Source organism: Zonotrichia leucophrys, chromosome Z (assembly GCF_028769735.1).
Source record: "Zonotrichia leucophrys gambelii isolate GWCS_2022_RI chromosome Z, RI_Zleu_2.0, whole genome shotgun sequence".
In the NCBI taxonomy this organism is placed as follows: Eukaryota; Metazoa; Chordata; class Aves; order Passeriformes; family Passerellidae; genus Zonotrichia; species Zonotrichia leucophrys.
In genome coordinates this window covers 12,043,370-12,067,097 of record NC_088200.1, presented here as the reverse complement: position 1 = coordinate 12,067,097, position 23,728 = coordinate 12,043,370, and the positions used below count along the sequence as shown (strand labels likewise).

Here is a 23,728-nt window from a genome sequence, read left to right as displayed (position 1 = left end):
CAGGCTTCATCATCTTCCAGTGAAACCATGCACCTCTGAAACCAGTATGAGCAGAGAAATGTAACTACAGGCTGTTCCAATTCACTCCATGAAAAATGAAAACCACCCAACATACATCTCTAAACAAGCAACTTAGCAGTGGGATTTTAACTAAAACATATATTTATATAACATGAGGGCTCTGATAAGAGAAACAACTTAAAATTACATTACTCAAACAATGAAATTACCTGCAATTCTAAACGTCAAATATCACAAAGCAAATATTTTCACACAGTTTTGATCTACAGGATATGAAGTATCATTAGTCATTACTGTGTAGCTCTAATACAGAATCAGATTTAAACATTAATTATTGCAATTTAATTTTATTTTCTTAGACATAATGCATATTTTATCTTTGTAAAGAAATGTGCCAAAACAAATCCTTGTCTACTCTACTTCAGTTCCTTACTATCAAACAAAAACATTTTAGTTTAGTTTACTAAGTCTATTGTACTTCCCTTTATTGCTAGAATAATCAAAGAATTCTGGTCATTTGAATAAGATGCATATCTCATGAGAAAATAGTCCTTTAAACTGAGTTAGTTATAGCTTAAAATTATCACTGAATATGTGAGAAGAAAGGTTCCATCTTTATAAAATAAAAGATGTAATACATTTTTTATTGGAGAAGTCAGGAGAGGAAATTGCCAGTGAAAGATACTTGTGGAACAAAGTCACCACAACGGAAGTATTTGCCCAACAACCTGTATATGACCCTAAACCATGGGAAATTTCTTATCAATTTCACAAATAGCAAATTCCCGTCTTCTTCCCTATCTGATATTAAGTTGAGCTGATAGAAATACTAAAACTTCCAGTTTCCCATAACTTCTATTCTTCCAGAAGTTACCCCACAGACCAGCTAACAGAATTGCACAAAAGTATTCTCTTTTCTCAGTTAAGATGAGCCAGAACCAGAGAAGATGCAAGAGAAAAGCTTTTCCAGTCTGACTGAAAGGGGTTAGGAAACAAGTTTCAGGGAAGCTTATCCATATGACCCAAGTACAGCAGAATACGGGTGAGAAGTGAACTACCATGTGTTCTGGGATAAAAGAAGCAGATATACACACCAAAACTTCTGCCTTCCCATCTAAGATAAGAACGTTGCGATTGCCTAGCAAAAGCCTCTGAAAAGACTGTCCCTTCTTGCTCTACTCACTGCACAGTTCTAAAATGAGCAAACTCTTCAGGAAGTACTGAGCTACTGTGAACACTTAAATTCTGCACTTGCTAGATAAATCAATCAATTTTTTAAATGTGTACTTGCTTATGACGCACAAAAATACTTTCAAGTTTCTTGCTGTAGTAAAAAACTTTACCTTGGTAAAACTAAAAATAAATCAGTTGACAGAACTGTATTCCTCTATGTTCTATATTAATTCTAAAAATCTTCCTAAACTGTACTATTGTACTAGGAATAAAAGTATCTCATAAAATCTTGAAGAAACATTTTCAAACTTAATGATTTCCCTTTCAATATGGAATATGGCACAGTAAGTGAATGTATATGTGTATACACACCTGCAAACACATACGCTTGAAACAACTTGGCAAGAGTTATTTCTTTTTCTAAGATGAAAGTCCAAGTTATACTATACCTCTGGCAAATTCAATAATCTTGCCATAATGTTATTTGCATTCCCTTATAAAGTAGTATGATGCAACTAGATATAATTCAGGGCGATCTTTTTGGTGAGTAGGCACTTTGGATCCCAAAGCAGGTCCTACTCTCTATAACATGCAGGTTGTTTTAAGAAATAAATCTAGAAAGTGGAAGCAAAGCCTAAGACAGCAATTAAACATTTTTAAATGATCCCCCAAGTGAAGGTAAAACATCAGTAATTATTTTCAAGCATGCTTTTTCCAATTAGTCTTTAAGTCTGTGAAGATAGAAGCAGTGTTGAAGCTTAGGTTGCAACAAAGGTTTGTACAAATATCTTGGTAGTAGCCCTGGCATTGCTATCTTACTGTTCTCAGCAGTTTTCAAAGCTGCAGATGGATCAGTGTTAACTGTGTTTATTACATATAAAATGTTTCAAACACTGAAGGTGTTAGGACTATTAATACTTCTTCAAAGCTTGCTTCAATGTTGTACTTTGGGGATTTTAAACAAAACAAGGACAGTCTATGTAACAAGCTTTATCACTGTATTTCTTCAAATACATTATTCAGAAAAATTCTATAAATTCTGCAATTAAGTAAGACAAAATAACTACACTTACACTAAACCATGCACGCAAGTCCAAATTTGGCTCTCAACTGTGTTTTCATATGCACTGTATTCCTGATATGTAAAAGCATTAAAGAAAGGTAAAAGTATAGCTTAAGTTCTCGAGTTGTCAACAATGCTGTTCGAAGCTTTAGCAGAGTTCAACAAACTCCAGGGTTGTATTCACTTTCAGAGAATTCAGCTTAGGCTGAGCTGCTGTCAACCTGGAGTAAGCAGACAGTATGTAACCTGAAGCTTAGAGTCTATAAATCTAAGGAGAAATGCCATATAATCCTATCTTCACAGCCAGTGGAGCTGTCCTTCACAGATCTTGTGCACTCCTGAGAACATACTAAGGATGCAATCTAAAACAGGTGACCTGGCTCTTAAGCTTATGGGGCACAGACTTCAATTAAAGAAACACAGAATCATCTCGGCTAAAGCTCAAGACAAGCTGAACAACATCATGGGAATAAGTGATTGTTCCATGGGCAGTGAAACTAACTGCTGGCCATTTTCAGCAGTGCTATTCCAGACCTGCTCAATTCTCTTTTCTGTCAAATTACCAGGCTCAATGTAGTTCTGAGCCTAATAAAAAGCTAGAAAACAGCTGCCATGACAGAGAAGTCATTTACTGATAGCTCCTACCTAAAGAGATTGAAACAAGGCAGCTAATAGGAGAAGATGAGACAGCAGGCATTCTAGATGCAAACTTAGTTAACAGGATGGAAATAGTTAACATATGAAGACTGATAGGTAAGCTGAGATAAAAGTCGTCACGAAACAGCAGTGTTCACTAAGACATAGCAAATTTCAGAAGTCCCTAGTAGTGTCTAGGACATAACAGCCACCCTAAAGAAAAATCATCTGAACAGACATGGTTACAAACAGCAGATACATGCTATGCAACCTACTCATCCTTCATTAACCGTATTTTGCTGCTTGAAATTACAAAAAAAAGGCACAGATAATATTTACTAAGCAACAATATATGGTTAAAACAAAAGTTAAAAACCATATTCCATACAGCAGAGTAACTTCATATATGAAACATGCATTTGACAAAAGACTAAGAATTCAATTGTGCCTTAAATACAAAATTCTATTTCTGAAGATCTGAAGCTACTTCACTGAAATAATTAGAGATAAATCTGCACTGAAGTTGTCCCTAAATAACTTATCACAGAGGTCAATTTGTGATGGCAGTAAATACTCTCTAGGATACCTTTTAGAAAGCAGGAACACTAACTTAACTTACTAGAGGATGAGAGAGAAAAGACTTGTGAGAGGAATGCTCTACAGTAAACCAGCTGTTAATCAACCATAACCCAAGCTGCAATGACAGATCATAAAGTTCACGACTGCTAAATTTCAAGTTTGGCTGTGATTCTGCTTCTAAAAGGAAAAAAATACACGAGAGTAAGGACATAGAACACCTGTTGCTGGAACATTTAACATCACTGACCTCTCTTGCTTATTCTTACAGCACTACCTATCACATTTGAGATAAGAAAACATCCAAATAACAAAAACAACATTATCCATTTCCTCTTCCTTCTTTGTTATTACATAGACATCAACTGATATTTTGGAATAATATAAACAAAGAGTTAGTTATGTCTTAAAACACAGGGTATTTTTAGAGGTCACTCCACTCAGGTGTATTTCCAGAGAATAAAAACTTTTTTAAAGACTCCCTAAATTCCAAACTTTTTTTTCCCTTTTAGGCAATGTATAAATGTTGGAATTTCTGTTGTTATCACCCTTAATGCTGTTCTGAACATTTATCCAACATACTGCTGCTAAAATGAAAGATCCTTGCCTTAAGACGAAAGATCCTTATCTTCCAAATAAGCCCAATAATGTGGCAAAGGATTTACAAGAAATACAAAGACAGTGTTGATCACACACTGTATCTGAACCTTATCTGGAATGGCAAGGAGTACATGCAATGGAAAGGGACCGACCTTTCAGGAATAGTTGTGGCATATTTAAAGTTCTAGGCAATATATAGCCATAAATGGAAAAAGAGAGCTTGTGCAAGAAAATGGCTCAAGTTAATATCAATACTGATGAAAGCTTTGTGTATAAACTTTTAAAACAGTGAAAGGTTGTTTATAAATTAATTAATTAATTAGTCTCAAATTCATTAAAACTGAAATTATCTGTAATGCAAAATTGAGAATTACTGCAGTTCCATGGAGAAGATAATTGCTTTTCTATGTTTGTCTTTTCTTTTAACATAATTTTCTAATCACATGAAACATTGGGAAGCTGAAGCACTGAGAATATCAAAATTCCCACATATGAGAATCTATGCACATTTATTCTCGTTTAAAAAATGCACTCAGATAAACACCTACTTTAGTTAAATCTCTAGGCTAGTGTTATTCATTCATATACTTACAGTTAATCACCAGATTACTGACAGAACTGACAAGTTTCTAACTTCCTTCTGCAATTAAAAGCCAATAAATGCTTAACAACCTGCAAAACCCCCCAAAAATTATTATTCATCTGCAATCTCAGAGTAATTACACTATTTGTTTAAAATAAGACCAAAAAGAAAACCAAACCTGGCCATAACATGAAAAAAAAAAAAAAAAAGAGTATAGTAAGAGTATTACATGTTTCCACAAGCCATCATCTGGAATATTTTCAAGGAAAATAAAATGAAGTGAGCTTGCTGAGATGTGTATGTATCCACTAACAACTGCATAAGTGGGCAGGAACTTGTACAAGTTAAGAAGAATTTTCAGACTTATTCCATAACTGCTGTGTCTAGGCTGTGACTCATTTCAGGGTGCAAGCTGACCAGCTTCTGTTCTCTCACAGAGGAGTCTGATGGAACTGTGTCATTTTCTTGCATAGTTTTTCCTGCGTTTAACATTGAGCCCCTGAACAGTGATACAAAACTCACTGAGACTCCCTGCTGGTAACCCATGTATCTGCAGTCTAAAGTAATAAATTTACAAAAAGCCTATCAACTGCACATTAGAATATTTTATCATCAAAACCTACTTGCATTTTTAAAATGCATAGTATATTTGAATGCCATGCATAAGTCACCTAGGTATAAGAAACAGATCACCTCTCAAAATATTTAATTTACGATGGCAATTTTAAGAGCTTTCATTTGCATTACTTTTTAGTTCAGACTACTACTACACTCTTAGTCATGTGAAATCAAAAGAGACTGTCACATACATATAAAGACTATCCCTAAGTGAGCATTTGAGCTATAGCAAGTTAACATCAAAAGAAATATGGATTTAAAATATTTGAAAAGCATTTACTTAAAACGTGTCACTTTCATTTGACACTAGACCACTTGCAAATTTTGCTTTTTAACTTCTTTATGCATTATGAAAACTTCTGTTTCAACATGCCACCCAGAAAATGCCATTTTCTTTCCTTACTTTATTTTTAAACAGTATGCAGGTGGCAACCATTCAACTAAAGACAGACAGTGTAAATGCTACAGGAATCAGATAAAATACAGTCTACAACTTGCAAATACTCATTCATCTGGTTTATGAATGAATGTTTTCTCTAGAGGAGGTATAAATGCTATCTAGAACCATACAATACAGAATTAGCGTTTAACGGTATATTAACATCCCTCATGTGCTCTCCTCTGTCCTCCTTCAGCCTCAAACCCTGCCATTCAGTGTGCCCCAAGGAGCATGACACACATGCTTCAACCATTATTTTTAGCATCTTCCAAACTCCTGGAGTATTACTGAAAACCGTTAAATCTTTTCTTGCAAGCATCTACAAAAAAAAAAAAATATGGTTTTGGCAACCAGGTTTGGAGTACACAGAACCTTTCCACATAGAAATACTCATCATGTAAGTAGAGAAGTCTCTGTTTAAGAGACAGCTATCACAGTGCTTTACTATTCTGTGTGATGTCCAACACAGATTAAAACCAGCAAAAAGAGAAGATCTTCAGCTTTCCTTCACAGCTGTTAAGAGCATCCCTGGTATCATCTTCCCACATCCATACAGCATGACCGTCTAAAGGATCCCTTTTTGGTGCTTAGCGTCAGGTGTATACTCCCCCACACATGCCAGTCATGGCAGTTCCTCTTCTCAATGTGTGGATTAAATCACAAGTAGCAGATACACACATAGTATCAACATTCCTTCTTAAAAGTTTCAGAGCAGTCACTGTACTTAAGGTAATTTACTCTTACACCAATGTCTAGTAAAAATCTTAGAACAAAACTAATAGTAATCTATGGCAGAATTTCCAGAGTTTCTAATCACTTTATACAAGATCAGCAGTGCACTCAGAATAAAAGACAAAGAGTAGATGTTTGCACCTTTTCATCTGATATGCAATACTCTAAAGCTTTTAATTTCTCCTCTTAAGGGTACAGATGGTCTTCTTAAATTATGTGAGAGTGTAATATGTCAAGCTCTATGACCATCGAAGCACATTAATGTATCATGTCAGGAATGTCAAAACTGGGTACAGGCAGGTCTCCTGCCTTGTTAAAAGTGTTGGGGTTTTTTGTTTGCTTGGTTTGGTGCTGGTTTTGTTTTGTTTTTTGATTTTGGTTTTTTAGTTGTTTTTTTTTTAACTATAAACATTTGTACCAAAAATCTCTATGCACCAGAGCCATGTAAAGCTAGACTGGGCTTTGTCTCACCACTTGCTTGAGAGAAGACCTCAACAAACAGTTACCTTATTTACGCGAACACCACACAACTCCAGATCTAAAACCATTGCAAAAGTACTGTATCTTGAGAATCCACACACTACATTATCAACAGTAATGCTGCATGAAATTACATCTTAATTATTTACTGTCACTGAATAACATAAAGATATAAGAAACATCTGTCTACATCTGATCATAGGTTCATTAGCCCTGTATTCAGTCTGGTCATTGCAGTTAATTCCCTTCATTTCACCTTACTATCCACAACTGTTATATAAAAGGTATTATAATGCCTATTGCATTTCCTATCAGTTTATAAGTGCTTCTAAACATGTATTTTCTCATCCTTTTTTAAACTTGCCTCCATGTTTTCCTGTGACAACACATTACAGAATAAATCTGAGCAGCACCCAATTTTTCTTTTCTTTTATTAGTTCTAAACTTTACTATATCTACTGTCAAGAATTATCTCTTAGGTTTCAAAGAGGTTTTCAAAAACAACAGTTCCACATTCAGCTCATCTATCATCTTGGACATTTCACAAACTTTGATCACATACTCCCCTACTTAGACCTCTCTTCCCTAGAACAAAGACTGCCAGTCTTTTGGTCTGACCTGAGAAGCCCACAGTCTTCAAAATTCAAGTTTTCTTATATTATATTGTCTTATATTAATCATATTGTTTTCTTTGCATGCAACATAAACCAAGTTTTATGCTGGTTTTCAACAGTTTCAACAGTTTCATCTTTCAGCCAGCATTTAACCAAGGGCAAATCTATTGGCTTGAACAAAAAAGCCAGCTTTACAAATTGATGAAATACTGTTTTACACCTAACGGTCAAGTATAAATACTGGAATAAATGTAAAAAAATTAGACTGACAGACAGATACAGTTATAACATTTAATGACATCCACAATTCATTCTATGCAAAATGTCAAATAAACAGCATTAAATGAAAAAAATCTGGCTTCTAGAATGCTTGGTACAAATTGCATTTACTTAAAATTCAGAAAACCTGTTTCCTTTAGGCAAAACCAATAAAAGTTTAAATTATATCTTGCTGAGACAGACCATTTCCTTCTTTAGATTTAAACTCTCTGCCTTGACACGTAAGTACTCTAATGTTACTCTCCTACACAAAATATTCTCTGAGAATACCATATTAAAGCAATCTTACAGAAGTTATTTTTCCTCATTCAAAAATTACCACCAAAAAGAAGTCAGAAACTCACATGATACTGGTTAAAATAGCTGGTATAATTCCAGCAACTGCTGTCAATTAGAATCATTAAAGTTGGAAAAGATGCTGAAGATCATTGAGTTCAACCATTAACCTAAAACTGCCCGATTCCGCACAAATACATATACCTAATCACTTCCAGGAATGCCAATTTCACCCTTCCCCTGGGCAGCCTGTTCCAATGCCTGACCACCCTTTCAGAGAAGAATTTTTTTCTAATTTCTGATCTAAATCTACCTTGGTGCAACTTGAGGCCCATTTCCTCTTGCCCTGTCTGTGGTTACCTGGCAGAAGAGATAGACTGACACCTGGCCACATCCTCCTTTGAGGGAGCTGTGGAGAGTGCTATGGTCCCCTCTCCCCAGTCTCTTCTTCTCCAGACTTAACACCAGTTCTCTCAGCTGCTCCTCATCAGACTTGTGCTCCAAATTTAATAATGGAACCTATATTTTCAAAGGTGTGCTACTCACTAACTCAACTCACCTTCACACAACATCGTTAATGAAAATAACATTACGGCTTTTATTTAGCTCTTTGAATTAATTATGTTTTTGAAACTAACTAAATACTGCCACGATCAGATGACCTTCCCTACTCAGCCTTTTTAGCTCTGTAGGCTTGCTGTGGGTCAGCAGTGCCCGGGCAGCCCCAAGAACAAAGCCCATCCCAGAGCTCTGAGCAGGGCACAGCCAGAGCCCATCCCAGGGCACAGCCAGAGCCCATCCCAGAGCTCTGAGCAGGGCACAGCCAGAGCCCATCCCAGGGCACAGCCAGAGCCCATCCCAGAGCCCATCCCACAGCACCCAGCAGGGCACATCCAGAGCCCATCCCAGAGCCCATCCCAGAGCTCTGAGCAGGGCACAGCCAGAGCCCATCCCAGAGCCCATCCCAGGGCACAGCCAGAGCCCAGGGAGGGGATGGGCCTCACCTGGGGCCTGCTGGGCCCTGCAGGTGGAGAAGGAAGGGAACGTTCTTCCGTGCATCCTGAGGAGGGAATCAGAGCTGGAAGCTCCTGTGAGGAGCAGCTGAAGTCTTTGGGCTTGTCCACTTTGGAGAAAAGGAGGTTGAGGTGTGCCCTCACTGCTCTCTGCAGCTTCCTGAGGAGGGGAAGGGCACGGGGAGGTGCTGAGCTCTTCTCCCTGGCATCCAGGGGCAGGATGCATGGGAATGGCTCAGAGCTGTGCCAGGTAAAGTTCAGACAGGACACTAGGAGGCATTTCTTTGCTGATAAGGTGGCTCCAGACCAACACAGGCTTCCTGGAGAAACGGTTGATGGGTGATTTTCCTTAACAACAGGCTTTAACTTCTGGACAGCCCTGAACTCGTCAGACAGTTGGATGATCATTCTAGGTCCCTTCCAACTGGAACTATTCTTTTCAATTCTCATTCACAGCTCCAATCTTAAGATGAATTACTGATTAAACTCAAGAGATTTTAGTTTCTGTTACTAAATTCTGTTATTAAATTTCACAGACAGGACAGCATGTTCAAGCCCTGTGGGGCAAATTAAGCAATACAAATTGTTTACTTTCACAGGACATATCCAAATCCTTGAAATACCTGTCACTAGCATGAAGCACAATGCAATCAGTTTAAAATACTTTTGTTGTAATTTCAGCCATGTAGCGTCTGTGAAAATGCAATTATGCAGCCATTTATAGTAGTGTTTATCTGGCTTTCTCTTACTTGTCCAAACCATTTTAATTCACAGCAATTCAAGTATCAGGAATGTACTGAGTGCATTTTTGGTATATTAGTTAGGGGACTTGATTAGATGGGAAAAATTAGACAATCTTCATCATTTACAGTATCTTAATTTGTTTTTCATGATCTACAAACTACTCAATCTAAGAAACGCTACTAAAGTCTAACTGCATTCAAAATATCAACAAACTGTCTAAAGTACTGACTCTAGCATTTAATAATAATTCCTATTATGGAAATAGTACCTCTCTGCCTAAAATCTGGAACAACATACAGTTTGCTCAAGTGTATTTTTAAGACTTAATTTTTCCATAAAGCACAATGTAGTATTCAGGCTTTTCTCCTTCTGACACAGTCTTATCAGAAACTGTGAATTTTCTCCTTAAAATAATATTTTCATGTACCCATGTAAGTCAGTCCCTTTTAGGGAAAAAAAAAATGTTATTTAAAGAAATTGATAATTGAAGTCTTCTTTTTACAGTTGACAACTCTACAGATACTTTAGTGGGCAAAATCAATCCTTACTGCCAGTCTACAGTAAAGGAGATTGCATATTTAAAACATCAGTAAAAAATCATTCACGAACCTGCTACTGACAGCTCCAATAACTTAATTAATGCAGATGTCACGTGACATTTTGCCATTTGCCATTTGATTCTAACCACAAAGATCAAGACTGAAGCCACAAAATAATTTCTAGCAGTCTCTTTGACGCTTGTCAAACAACATCCATCAATATTCAGTTACACCGAAAGTGAAACTTGTAACTCCAAACTGAAATCCTCAATCTTCCTAGTGAATTCAGTTACATTGAGTTTCTCCACAGGAATTATTCTACTCCAAAGGAATACCAGATAAAGTAAAATTTTGTCCAAGAATTTTTGTAAAAAACAATTAACCAACAACTTTCATGAAATATTATTAAAAATTATTTTAAGTTACAGAACTAAAATAGTACAAACAAAATACATTTATCATCTAGAGGCAAAACAAATATAGTATTTCCTTCTGGATCTCACTATATTAAGTAGTTACTAAAGATTAAAAAGAATTATATTTAAAGTAAATTAAAGCACAGCAAAACACAAGAGCTCAACAAGCCTCCCAAAAAACAGTGCGAAAGATAGACCTCAATACTTACCCATCATTAGAACACGTCAAAAATTCTTCCTTTATCTTTGGATGCCAACAGCCTGAATTGAGCATTGCTGTGTGACCCTAAAGAAATAAACACAGAGGTCTTAAAGGGACTTGCAAGCTGTCTTACAAGGTTTTACAACTATTACTCCACATCCTCCAAGTGGAATCACATGAAAGCTGAGGCACAAATTTGGACCTTTCTGACTGACATCAGGATGATTTAACAGATTGTATGTACTCTATCCATTTCCTCCTTGCTTGTTTTCATCTCTGAATTAGAAAAACCCTTACACTCTTATGCTATTATTTATTTTTGTCTTTCAGAAACAAGCACAGAATCACACTTCTTTTTCTCTTGGGAGAATTGTAATGCAGAGTAAGGATGAAACAACAGGCATCACTACAGTGACACAAACTTTTTCAAGAGACAGAAGAATAGCAGAACAACACCAGTGTCAATCTACACTAGCCAAAGACCCTGTTGGAGAAAACTGAGGAAACAGAATTTTAGAATCAAGAGGGGTATAATCTCAGATGAGTTTTTCATAAAATACTGAAGGTGCAAATTGATTAGTCAGTTGTTTTGCTTTAAGACAAAAAAAGAAGGTGAGTGTTTAATGCAAAGTAAGGAATTGCCATTATGATGATTATGAATATAACTACATTACTGGATATATATTGTCCAGTTGGCTTTATTTCTTTGAGGTACAGACACATACTCACTCTCTACATTCAAAGAGAAATTTGGAAACTACTCTTGCAATGCTGCAATAACTTCAGTTTGGTACAGGCACAAATAAGGAGAGAAATACTAAAGTTAATGAGGCAATATAACAAGTATTTTAGCATTTTGACTGTTGGACTACAGTATACTGGAATTCTAGACATTTACAAGAGAAAGAAAATCTAAATTATTTTTAAGCAAACTAGAACTAAAGCAGATGTTATTTGATGGTTTTATATAGGTATCACCAGCCAAAAGAAACAGTCATCTGACAAGAACAGCTTTGGCAAAACAGCATTAAGCCTAGTATATTTGGCAATATATTTTACAAGAAATAAGTAAATCAATTTTATCATCAGTCTGAGCTTTAGATTTTATCAGTACTTTTTAGGCTTAAGCTATTTTAAAAACTGACCTGAATTTAAATAATCTAAGTAAATAGAAGCATTGTATCGAAGTTTGTGAAAATACAAGGGCGAAGTGGTCCAAACACAACCAACTGTGGTTGAAGCACTTCAGAACTATGAATCAACCCTTCTTCATTTGCATTTTTAACTACCATTAAAAACAGACACATTTTTGCTTATTAGTCTTACACTCACAGCATGCAAGTAAACAACCACCAGCCCCTGACTTTACCTTTGTGTTTGTCATATCCACAATGTACTGGTCTCCCTTTATGCACTCCATCACCGGGAAGCCATCCCTGTCAAGAACTTTTGCCTGAGAGTTACCAGAGACAACGAGAATGACATCTCCTGTGCTGCTATACTGCAAAGACTTGATTTGGTGACTACAAAGAAAGAAGAAAGAAAGAAGAAAAAAAAAAGGGGAGAAATAAACCACTTCAGTTAACATTCTTGTAAACTAACACTAAAACAAAAGTGTCAATGGTGTGAAACAATATTGCAGAAACAGATCTATATACAACCCTATATCAGAGAGGCAAGAGGCAGAAAGTCTTTTACTAATGGAATAGTTAATACTTTTTTATTCCACTGTTGTGTGTGTCGTGTTTCTTTTAACCACACATAGCTTATCAAACACGTAAAATGTCATTTCTGGGAAACATATTTCTTTAGGAATGCTATTATAACTCCAATGGAAAAACAGTATGTGTCAGATTTAACTACCTAGAGATGAAAATTCTTTTTCATCTTCCCAAAAGTAGAATGTGGAATTACAGTAATCTGTAAATTACTGTAACGGGATGTTGTAGTCATACATAAAACTTCATTGTACCTCACATACCAGGATATTAGTCATAGGTCAGCATTCTCACATCTTTTTTGTGGTCAGGGCTTTAATTTCATCAAACTTTAAGATAAAGTTAAATAATACCATCAGCCCTGGAAACATGACAATAGATAACCATCTGTCTAGTTTACTATGTCTTAGGTGACTGTTCATTTGTTTTAACAGTGTTCTCACATACATGTTCCATTGATTGAGAAAACCTGTGGCAGACACCATGGAATAATAATACCGAGATGACAAAGATGAACTTAAAGTGCAAAGCTGACTGATGAATGAAAAGCCCAGTTCCAGCTTCAGCATATTTTCCCAGCATCTTGAATTAAGAAAAAATTTCATGGCTCTTGCTCTATTTGAAGAAGATATCCCTTTGATTCCCTATACTTCATTTATAAGGATAGCCAAGAATGCAAAGCAGTCTATCCACTTCACACCTGCCAGAGTTTATATCCCAGCACATTAATAGAATGTGCCAAGTAACATTACTTTATATTAATACTTCTTTACTTTACAAAGTAACATTACTTTACATTAATACACCTCTGCCTCTAGATTAATCTCAAGTACAAGACTGGAACACATTTGCCACCTAGATTTGGATTCTCATGGCATCCAAAGTATTCTCAAAGAAATCTTCTTATTGCTTAAGTACATTACTATGTGCATTCAAATCCTAGCACCTTTCAGGAAACTTTAACACTACCTTTTAACACTATTTCCCATTAATGATGTTAACACTCAGATGACCAAAAAAAACCAAGTGTGGAACTTCTAACTTAATATTTCAGCATTTCAGTTCTTATACAGTAGTGACTTCACATAATTTTCTCAGCACTAACTATTATCTATTAAATCTGTCCTCAAACCATGAGTAACTACATGAAACACTTTAAATATTGTAATACTTACTTTAAAAGTTCTTCATTGATTATAGTAATGTAAACTAAGCTTAAGTTTCTTATTCAAAAAATGTTTGGCAAAACTGATTACATTACAATTCAAAAGCTAAAAATTGCTTCAAGCACCCTATTATGTAATACCAACTGGCAGCCAAATTGGACTGAGTATTATAAGCTGACTTTTAATAGAAAGGAGACATTCAAATCTGTGAATTTCCAAAATAGATCACACTCAATGTCTGAATAAACATTCTGATCCTCAAGAGAAAAAATTGATACTTTTTTAGAAAAGAAGATGGCCAGCTACATTAAGCTCAGAGGAAGCACTAAAAGAAATTACAGGAAACCCACAAGAAAAATAATATCTGAAGGCTAGAATATTCTCTGCAGACAGCTGATAAACCTAGACTACAGAATGCATCAGATTCAGTTTTTGCAGAACAAACACCTTAGGAATTAAAATTTTTTTCTCAGTTGTACTTCCAAGCTCTCTTGTCCAATCATATGATTCACACAAAATATTCCTAAGCCCCACCTGAGTACTGTACACAGAATGCAGTACTCATTAAGTTATGTGCCTCATACTCTAATGCTGAAACTGGCAAAAGAAAACAGCCAACATCTCCAAAGCACTATTCTGCACTTATCACTGTTGAAATGTAAAATTAAAAAGTAAACATTTAAAAACTAGTCTAAAACATATTTTCACTTGATGCATGCCTCATGCATGAAAAGGATCTGACCATTACGTAATAACAAATAGCTCAGAAGTAAAATCTGATTTCTGAAAGAATCCACAATGCATAAATGGCCACAGAGTCTTCCGAAAAAATAAAAACAACCTGTTTTCAGACAGCAAAATACTAAAAGTCAAACTACAGGCATTAATGCTATTAACACTGCAGTGTTCATAACTCAAACAATGTCATTCCATTTCTTCTTAGTAGTTCTTTATCAGCATGTCTGAACAAAGTTTTCATTTGTCTTAAAATTTCTCCCAGTAAGGAAAGCAACTGATTTTACAGCAACTAGCACAATGAAACATAATAAATAATTTATCAAATCAGTCATGTGAAAATATTAGCTTTAGGGAAAAGATTTCCATGACTTTTATCTAATGAAAAAAAAACCTAAACCCATACCTTCTTGACTGTGCAATGTGACTTCTAAAACCATGTCTAAAAATTGCTTCTATAAGTTCAGTATTTGCAAAGTCACAGAAGTTACCACTTTTCTGATGTTTACTGGAACATGACCAAAAGTGAGGCTCTACAAAGGCAGTTCTTTAGAAAAACATTTTTGGTTCTTATTAATGTTATAGCAAAAGTCTTGGGAAACTTTTAAAAACAGTTCTTTTTAATAGCATTAATATGAATAATTTTGGTTTAAAACTGCCAAATGTGCACAGCACTTTGTACCAGGACCTGCAGAACAGAGCTATATACATGGCACACAAATATTTTCTACACACATAAAAGCTTTGCCTTACACTTCCTTTTGGCTTTAACACTAAGGTATTGCTTGAAAGTACTAGCTTTTTGTCAGGCTGGAGGGTTTGTTTCAGTTTACATCACAAATCCAAGGAGAAATTAAGAGAGTAACCTGATATTATGCTACAAAATGGAGACTTGACAATACAGAATTGATCTCAGGCTCCTTCATTTTTAAAATGAAATTAAATTTATGGCTCCAGATCTGGATTTCTGCTAACACCTAATGTTTCCATACCAGAACTCCTCAGAATTCTTTGAAATTGAAGTCTGAGAATGCTAATAGCCCTTCAATAATAAACTTCACAGTGAAAAAGTAATATAAGAACTTATATACACCTGGACACAACTTACATAATATTCCTCATAGTGTTCACCACCTTGTCTCAACGTAAGCATGAAAGAACTTGAAGTTGAATCTTTTTACCAGACAGAGATATAGTTCCAGTTTTATGTTTAGAAAAAGACAGAGAAGTTATATTTGAATAATAAGTTTTTTGAGCCCCCAAAATTATATCATGGGACTTGCACCATAAATGTAATTTCCAAACTTCACACCAGTCAAGTCTATTTTTAATATTACTTCATGTTTATGTTTTAAGTACTTTATTTATACATCAATGTACTCAAATCACAAGGATTTCACAAAGAACATTTATATAAAAATCCTTGCAACACACTAAATTAACAGTGTCAAGAATAACAAGAATTTTAAGTTTATATTTTACGATTAGTTTTTTCCTAAAAGGAGCTTACCAATTTATCTGCAAGCTATCCCTGAAATAGAGCATTAACATATATTCTACTTGTGATTTTTCTACAATATTTATGTTTTACACCATTATTAGTAAGTACTACTAAATCTGAATGCACTCTTCTGCTAAACTTGAAAATGCTTCATTAAAATAATTTCCCATGGTGGGAGTAAAGACAGTCAGCTCTTTCTGCTCAGTGATACCAGAGGAAGGATAATACCAATTATATCCTGCTAACTAATCATGCAAATGAAACTCATGCCAGAAATGTCTGAACATGTCACTTTACATGTGAAAACATTTACTTTTTTTAAATGTTATTTATTTATTTATTTATTCATTCTTAAGTGGCATGTTTACTTAGTTATGTTTTCAAAGTAAATGTATCATTTGTCAGATTACTATAAGAAGTCAAGGTCTGTCTAAGAGATTGGAATTGCATAATGCATTAAAGCACACTTTTTATTTTTCCGATTTTTCACACTTCAGACCAACAGTAGAATCCCTTTCTATTTTGCTCCTGTTAAGGATAACAGCCCTAACTTCTTCTCATCTTTCATTATCTAGATTTTTGGCATATCTGTAGTCAATTATATGCATTCTAGCCTTCTAAACGGACCGAAACTCAACTGCAGATTTTTAAGATAATAATGATTAAAAATAGACATTCTACTTACTCTGTGTATAATAAAATTCAATCTCTTTTTTAATCACACAAAAGTACCTTATAAACTGTACCACATAAGCCAGACATCAGAAAGTACCTTGCTAAAACCACTGTGTTTTATTTTATGCAATATATTTTTCAGAAAGCTCAGTGTGCACTACTGTTGAAGTAGTTCTTTATTGCAGTTCTCTGGAATAATTAAATGAACTCACTTCACTTACTTTTTTAATTACCAGTGAACAATGTGGATAGTATGGAAAATAACTCTCTAAAAACGGTTCCTGCATTTTCTTTTCAATTTGTATATACAGAAACATAGAAATTTTTTTTTTCTTTAAGAAAGACAGTATTTCACACTATGTTGCTATTCAGCGATCACTGCAATGCAAAGGACCAATGGTTTCTGAAACAGAGGACTTCGTGAAAATTAAATTAATTACCCTTCCCTTCAGAAACCCTGGCAGGAACTAGAGAGGCTCCCCACAAAGGGGTCAATTGTTTTAACTTGCTTCTTCTCTTAATTAGTTTTATGTAAGCAGAATATATATAGAAAGTGTATTCTAATAACGTCAGTTACAACTATTATAGTCAACTTGTCTTTGAGAGGTTCCTTTTCTGATGTGCTATTAACAATTGCTTTGGCAAATCCACCTGTAGCTTTCTAAAAGAGGAAAAGATGCAAGTCCCTGCAAAAAGCAGGAAAAGAAATAAGCAGCCAAGTTCTTAGGTTCACATTCCTTGGTATTCAAGAGCCTTTTAAACAAACTTTCTTCCAAGGCTTTTGTGCATTCTACCAGGACCTTAACATAAAACATAAAGTGCAAAAGGCAGCCTTCATGCCTACCATTCACAAGGCTGGAGTGACCGAAAAGCTTGGAGAGAGGCATCCATTCCAGCAAAATCCCAAAATTTTACATCATAATCATATCCACCAGTTATCAAACGAGCACCTGAAGGATCCAATCCCAAAGCAGAAACCTGCAAAGAAAAAAAAAATTATAATCATAATAATTCAAGCTTTTTTATTTTTTCCACAATTCTTCAGGGTGTCACCAAAATATAAAATGCTACTATTAAAAAAAACCCAAACTCAAGCCTCAAACAACACAGACAAGTTGTTTCTTCCTAAAATATCTTAGCTATATTTCCATTTTGAAATTTCACTACCCTGAATAAAGTGTTGAAGTACTTTTGAAGTAGTAGTAAGAATGGAAGTAACAATTACATCATCTGAATAAATCACTGAAGAGAGCTGAGAAAAAAATAGTTTACAGTGTTTACTTCCTAATCATCTCATTGCAAAATGTGGCTAAGTGTTTCTATGAAGAAAATTGTACTGTAGACCTCTATCAAAAGTACAAACAGTATTTCCAGCAAGATAACAAAATGGTATTTAACATTCACCAGTTTAAGATTCTAAGTTTATTTAAGACAGCTCTTGCGCATACAAACATTGCTTAGTTAAATTTCTCTTCTGAAAAAGGAAAAGAAGAATAAAATGGGGTATAAAATTGATTTTTTTTTTAAATCACAGATTTAAGCATATAATACTGTAACAACACAGGTCAAAATAACTTCTTAAACCCAATTTCTTTTATATACAAAACCAGCTTCTCAGAGCTATTAGAAATTCTGAGGAAAGAATGCTTATGCTTATTATTCTCATCTGTTATTCTCAAACTGCAGATCAAGTAAAATGGAAATTTTACTGAAAATCTATTTTAATTCTCTATTTGAAGAATGGTAATGTTCTACAGTACAATAAATAGTATTTCATATACTAAAACAAACAGTAGTGTTCAAATCACTACATGGAGAAATAAGGTAACAGAAATTATTTAAAATCATTAACCATCAAAATTATTTCTTTTCCTTTCACATTTGTAGAAATATCATATTTACTACTACAGTTTCAAATATTAATGTTAGATTAGCTGGACAATATGCTAAATCAATTTAGATATCAATAGATTAATTCTCAAAAAATTAAGTTATCTACATAAGAGAATGATGAAAAGTTATATCAAAAAACTAGAGTATTTTTGGAATTACTCAAAATTACACCTAATATGAAATGTTAAAATGCCTGAAGAAGTTTTCATTAAAAGACAAAATTCATATGGAATTCATGCTTATGTTTTAATGGAGCCCATGGGTAAAACCTAGACTATAACAAGCAGATTACTTTAAAAAAAAACCAAAACAAAAACATGGGTCATCCCACATTTATAAGATAAATAATCATCACATTGAAAAACCCTTTCAGTAACAAGAAAGATAGTCTCCAAGACAATAAAGCAGTAGTACTAGTACTTGTAGTAGCAATGATAATGGTAATGATGATGATAATGATAATGATAACTTTCTATAAAATGTCAGGAAAAGCATTTGAAGTGATAAACCAGAAAATTCTGAAGGAAAAAGAATTCACCAAGAACATTTGACTTATACAAAACCACAAGGGAAAAAACCCCCAATCAAACAAAAACACTGTATACAGAATAAAAAGCAAAAAATTCTTCATTTCTGAGTGGAGGGTAACACGTGAGAATAATGTCATGACTACAAGTTTGCAAAACCTAATTTCTTCAGGGACGAAAAGAACTCAGGGAATTACTTTCAGGTGTCTAAATCAGTATTAAAAATTCTAGATATGGATGTACAAAAATACCAAGAATTTTACACAGAAGATGCTTACCTATATGTATCTTCTTTACACATAAACATGAGAAGTACTGACAGGAACAATGACTTAATGCAGACACATAGTAATACCACAAAAAAAAACTTCTCTCAAACATATATCAGTCTACTACTGTACTTTTTTTTCAAAGCTTTAGTATACATCTATATACACTGTGTTATGGACACTTTTAAAACTTATGTAAACTGTTGAATAGTTCCCACAGAAAATATTTTAAAGCATGGAAACAAGTTCATTAAAAAAGTAACCTACAGAAAACAATTGTCCCAATAAAACAGCCTGTATGAACGAAATTTATTCTTTAAGATGGACAATTTGGTTCCCTAGAATTTAGACTTCCTTATATGAATTAGTATGGGCTTCTTTTGAGTTTTGTTTTTCCAGTTTCATGGAGAAAAAGTTCACTTAGCAATTCCTTATCTTATCAAACACTCATTTTTAGTCATCTTCTCTTTCAGGTTCCCACTGCTGCTGACCAGCTCTGTGCTGGACACTTCTTAAGCGTCACCTCCTAAGGCAGGAACAGGCTATTCCCCTGTGGGAATGCTGGAAATCAAGCAGGTGAGGCAGAAGCCTGGCTTGGCTGAGCAGGGATCTTCTCTAGGAAATAAGGCAAAAAAGAAAGGTATATGCCCAGTGGAAGCGAAGTCAGGTGACACAGGAAGAACACAGAGATGCTGCTTTCTACTGCAGGGAGAAAATCTGTGCAGGCAAAGCTCAGTTGGAGTTGGAGCTGCCCAGAACCATGGGGGAAAACAAGAACTTTTGTTTTTTCAAGAATATTAATGGTTAAAGGTAGTACAGAAATAATATCAGCCCATTACAGGATAAGGATGCACACTTCACGAAGAGGTCAGAAACAAAGCAGATGTTTAAAGCTGTCTTTGCCTCTGTCTTTTGACAGGGACGGTCAAAACCATGACTGTGAAAAATATCCCAGCAAATCCTGAAATTGAGCAGGATCTGCTGCCCCAAGTGGATCCCTACATCAGGCTATAAAGCCTGGTAAGATTCATCTGAGAATCCTCAAATAGCTAGCTGATGTTATTCCAAAGCCTTTCTTGATGACTTTCAGGCAGTCTTGGGAACTTGGAGAGGTCAAAGCTGACTGGAAACTGACAAAAGTGGTCCCAGTTTTCAACAAGGACAAGAGGGACAAAGCCATCATCAGTCACCACCAGCATGGCCTCATGAGAGGGAAGTCTTACTTATCAAACCTGATTTCCTTTTAAAACAAAGTAAGCCATCTAGTTAATCAATGGATGCCACTTGATGTGATCTTTTTGGATATAAGCAAATCTTACATCTCTCACAGAGATGTAATCCTGCATCTACTCTTATAACTCTCAGAGAGTCCTTCTTGATGAAATGCATTAGGAAAAGGTCCTTCACCCAGAGGGTGGCTGGGCACTGGAAAAGGCTCCCCATGGAAGCTGTCACAGCAGTCCACAGAGTTCAAGAAGTGTCTGGACAATGCTCTTGGGTACATGGTGTGACTCTTGGGAATGGTGCTGTGCAAGGCCAGGAGGTGAACTTGTTCATCTTTGTGAGTCTCTTTCCAACTCAGAAAAGTCTGTGATTCTGTAACACAGCTGCCTCACAGTATTTCAACTATACAATGCCCTAGTATAGCCAAGTGTCTGAAAATAGCACTTTCAAGAAAATCAAGATGTGGCAGAAACGATGATACTATTCACCAGGCAACTGACACCTCCTTAATCTAAATGTTCTGCTGTAATTCAGGGGCATTCACTTGCAGAAATCTTTTAAAACATGAAATCTCTTACGTGTTTCTAAAAAGAATATACCCCTTTTACAACTTAAATGGAAATTCTGAACCCTAGCCATTTCATTAATGATTTCTGACATGCAGAAAACTGGGCATATCCAGATTAACCAGAATACTCAAGTGTTCTATTCAGTAACTTTTATATGAGGAAGCAGTTGTGAAATGAGATATTAGAAAGCATATATTTCATATTCTTTCTCATACCCACCTATATATCAAAAGTATAATGCTAAATAAAAAATATATATGAAGTTTCATTGGGAACAGTAATTCCTATTACAGTGTACAAGCAATACAACTGGGAAATTAATCAGTTTTCTGGGAAGACTCTCTAGCTTGGGAAATCTTTCCTGAGATTTCTCAGCTGCACAGGAATAGAGTCATCATCAAATCCACATTCACTAGATTGAAGAGGTACAGATGGGATATATAAGCTTAGCTGAAGTACAGTACAGTGTATGAACATAATGAGAAGACTGTAGAAACATTAGGGCAAAACACCAAAATCAAGATATGAAGTTACTCCCATCTTTATGTGTCTAAGGTCAGGGGTAAATGGTTTCACTGTTCTAAAACAAACAACAAAAAAAAAAAAAACCCAAAAAAGACATCCCTTCTACAGAAGAGATATTTTTTTCCATATGTTTAATTTACTGCATCCAGTCTAATCCAACTGTGCTATATATATCCCACATTACAATTCACCTCTGTTCAAGGTGATGACAGCTGCATTCTCCTGCAGTCAAAATATCTCAGAAGCCTTCCAGAACTGTAACTTCCACTTTACAAGGCCTTTTAGTTAGAAATAACATGAGCTTACTCTTTAAGAAGCCATGAAAAGATTTACTGATTTAATATAGAAAAAAATAAATCAAAAAAATTGCCTAACAAAGTTTGTTAGGACGTGTATTCAAGAAACATACTGCAGAAGCAGGTGGTGTCACATGTAAAATGGGAAACTGATTTGCACTAGTACACTACTCTGCAAAACCTAGTATCCATATAAATTAATATGCAGAGCAGTTAAATGCACTGTGTGTAGAAAAATCCACTCTATTTTGTTTAGTGTTGTGCAATGCATCTTTTACAGGTCAATCAGCCCACAAAAAACAATTGAGTTTATATTGGAAGATGTGATTATACAGAGATAGAAATATATAGAGCAAAGAAAGATACTCCCAGGTTTGATTGTGGTTCTTTCAAAGAAAGCAAAGGAGCAGTAGTGAAGATAAAAACAAGAAAAGATGCAGTGAAAGACAAGGAAGAACAAGATCTCAAGAAACTGAGAATGGTGTATAAAAGGCACTAAAAGATTGAAGTAAAATGAAGTATTTGGCTGCAAAGAAGTTGTTGTCAATAACATTCTCCTTTAAACCCATGACAAAAGAAAGGTCTAGATTAGATCTAGCAAGGTCTATCCTAGAAGAAAAACTCTAACAATTACAGAGAACATACTTGATGAAAATGAGATTACAGTTGAGTCAAATGGAGCCATATTTAGGTTATTACAAGAAATTGAAGAGTAGTCATGAAACACACTTTCAATTGCACTAAGAAAAGAGACCAACTAAAATAACAAATCAAGGAAAAATATGCTTCTTGAACTTTAGCTGATAAGTATTTGTTAACCTATTTCACAGATTGGCAGAGTTCTAGAAAAGCATGAAGAGTTGAAAATGTCATCACTTACAGTCTTTGTTCCATGCTGGAGTGTAATTTCATGAGAATCTGGGATTTTCTTGACAGGATTCTGGAAAAAAAGAAAATTCACCTCTGTGAAAACAGTGCTATCCCAAAAAAACACACTAATGCAATATATATGTAAAAGTAAGAAGTCTTCCATCACACCAGTTGTAACATGAGGAGAAGAAATGGAAAAATCATAAACCAGAGACTGATTTCACATTTTTATTTGCATGAATAGATTCCCAAAAATATGATAAATAATTGTTTTGAAAATATGACACCATCTTAAGACTAAAACACAAAAATATTTTCTTTTTTTTTCTCTTCGGAAGATATTAGTTCGCACAGACAGAAATGTAATGGAAGTACTCAAGTACTTTTGAACAACTTTCTACAAAGGTCATGTGAATCCTTACCCTCAAAATGCTTCTTTATCCAGTTTCTTAAAGCAGACACTATCTACCCTCTTGATGTCTGACATCTTTGCTATAATTTTCTGTCACCAAGTAAGATTTTAAAGTAATGTTAGGCACATTTTATACTATACTCCTGTCTTATCCCTCTCTGCCAATCCCTTCATTATTTTTGATGCTTCACAGAAACATTTTTTATCTTGTTTATCAGTTCCATCTTCTATTTCTCTGATAAAACTGAAACTTTCATTATCTTTGATTTAACCACACCTACCCTTCTTCTAACTTTACTTAAACTACAAGGGAGTACACTTAGATTAGACATTATTCTTTGCTT

The 23,728-nt window shown here is 34.9% G+C and overlaps 1 protein-coding gene across 1 annotated transcript in view; it reads right to left on the bottom strand.

Moving 5' to 3' along the window:
* The window catches only part of WDR70 (WD repeat domain 70), a 123,796-nt gene that overhangs the window by 70,460 nt on the left and 29,608 nt on the right, over nucleotides 1-23,728 (bottom strand). The window contains exons 6-9 of the mRNA XM_064736540.1: nucleotides 22,983-23,042; nucleotides 17,644-17,777; nucleotides 12,374-12,527; nucleotides 11,012-11,088 (exon numbers count right to left, since the gene is read on the bottom strand). Of these exons, the coding sequence (XP_064592610.1) occupies nucleotides 11,012-11,088; nucleotides 12,374-12,527; nucleotides 17,644-17,777; nucleotides 22,983-23,042 (425 nt within the window). The remainder of the gene's footprint in view (nucleotides 1-11,011; nucleotides 11,089-12,373; nucleotides 12,528-17,643; nucleotides 17,778-22,982; nucleotides 23,043-23,728) is intronic.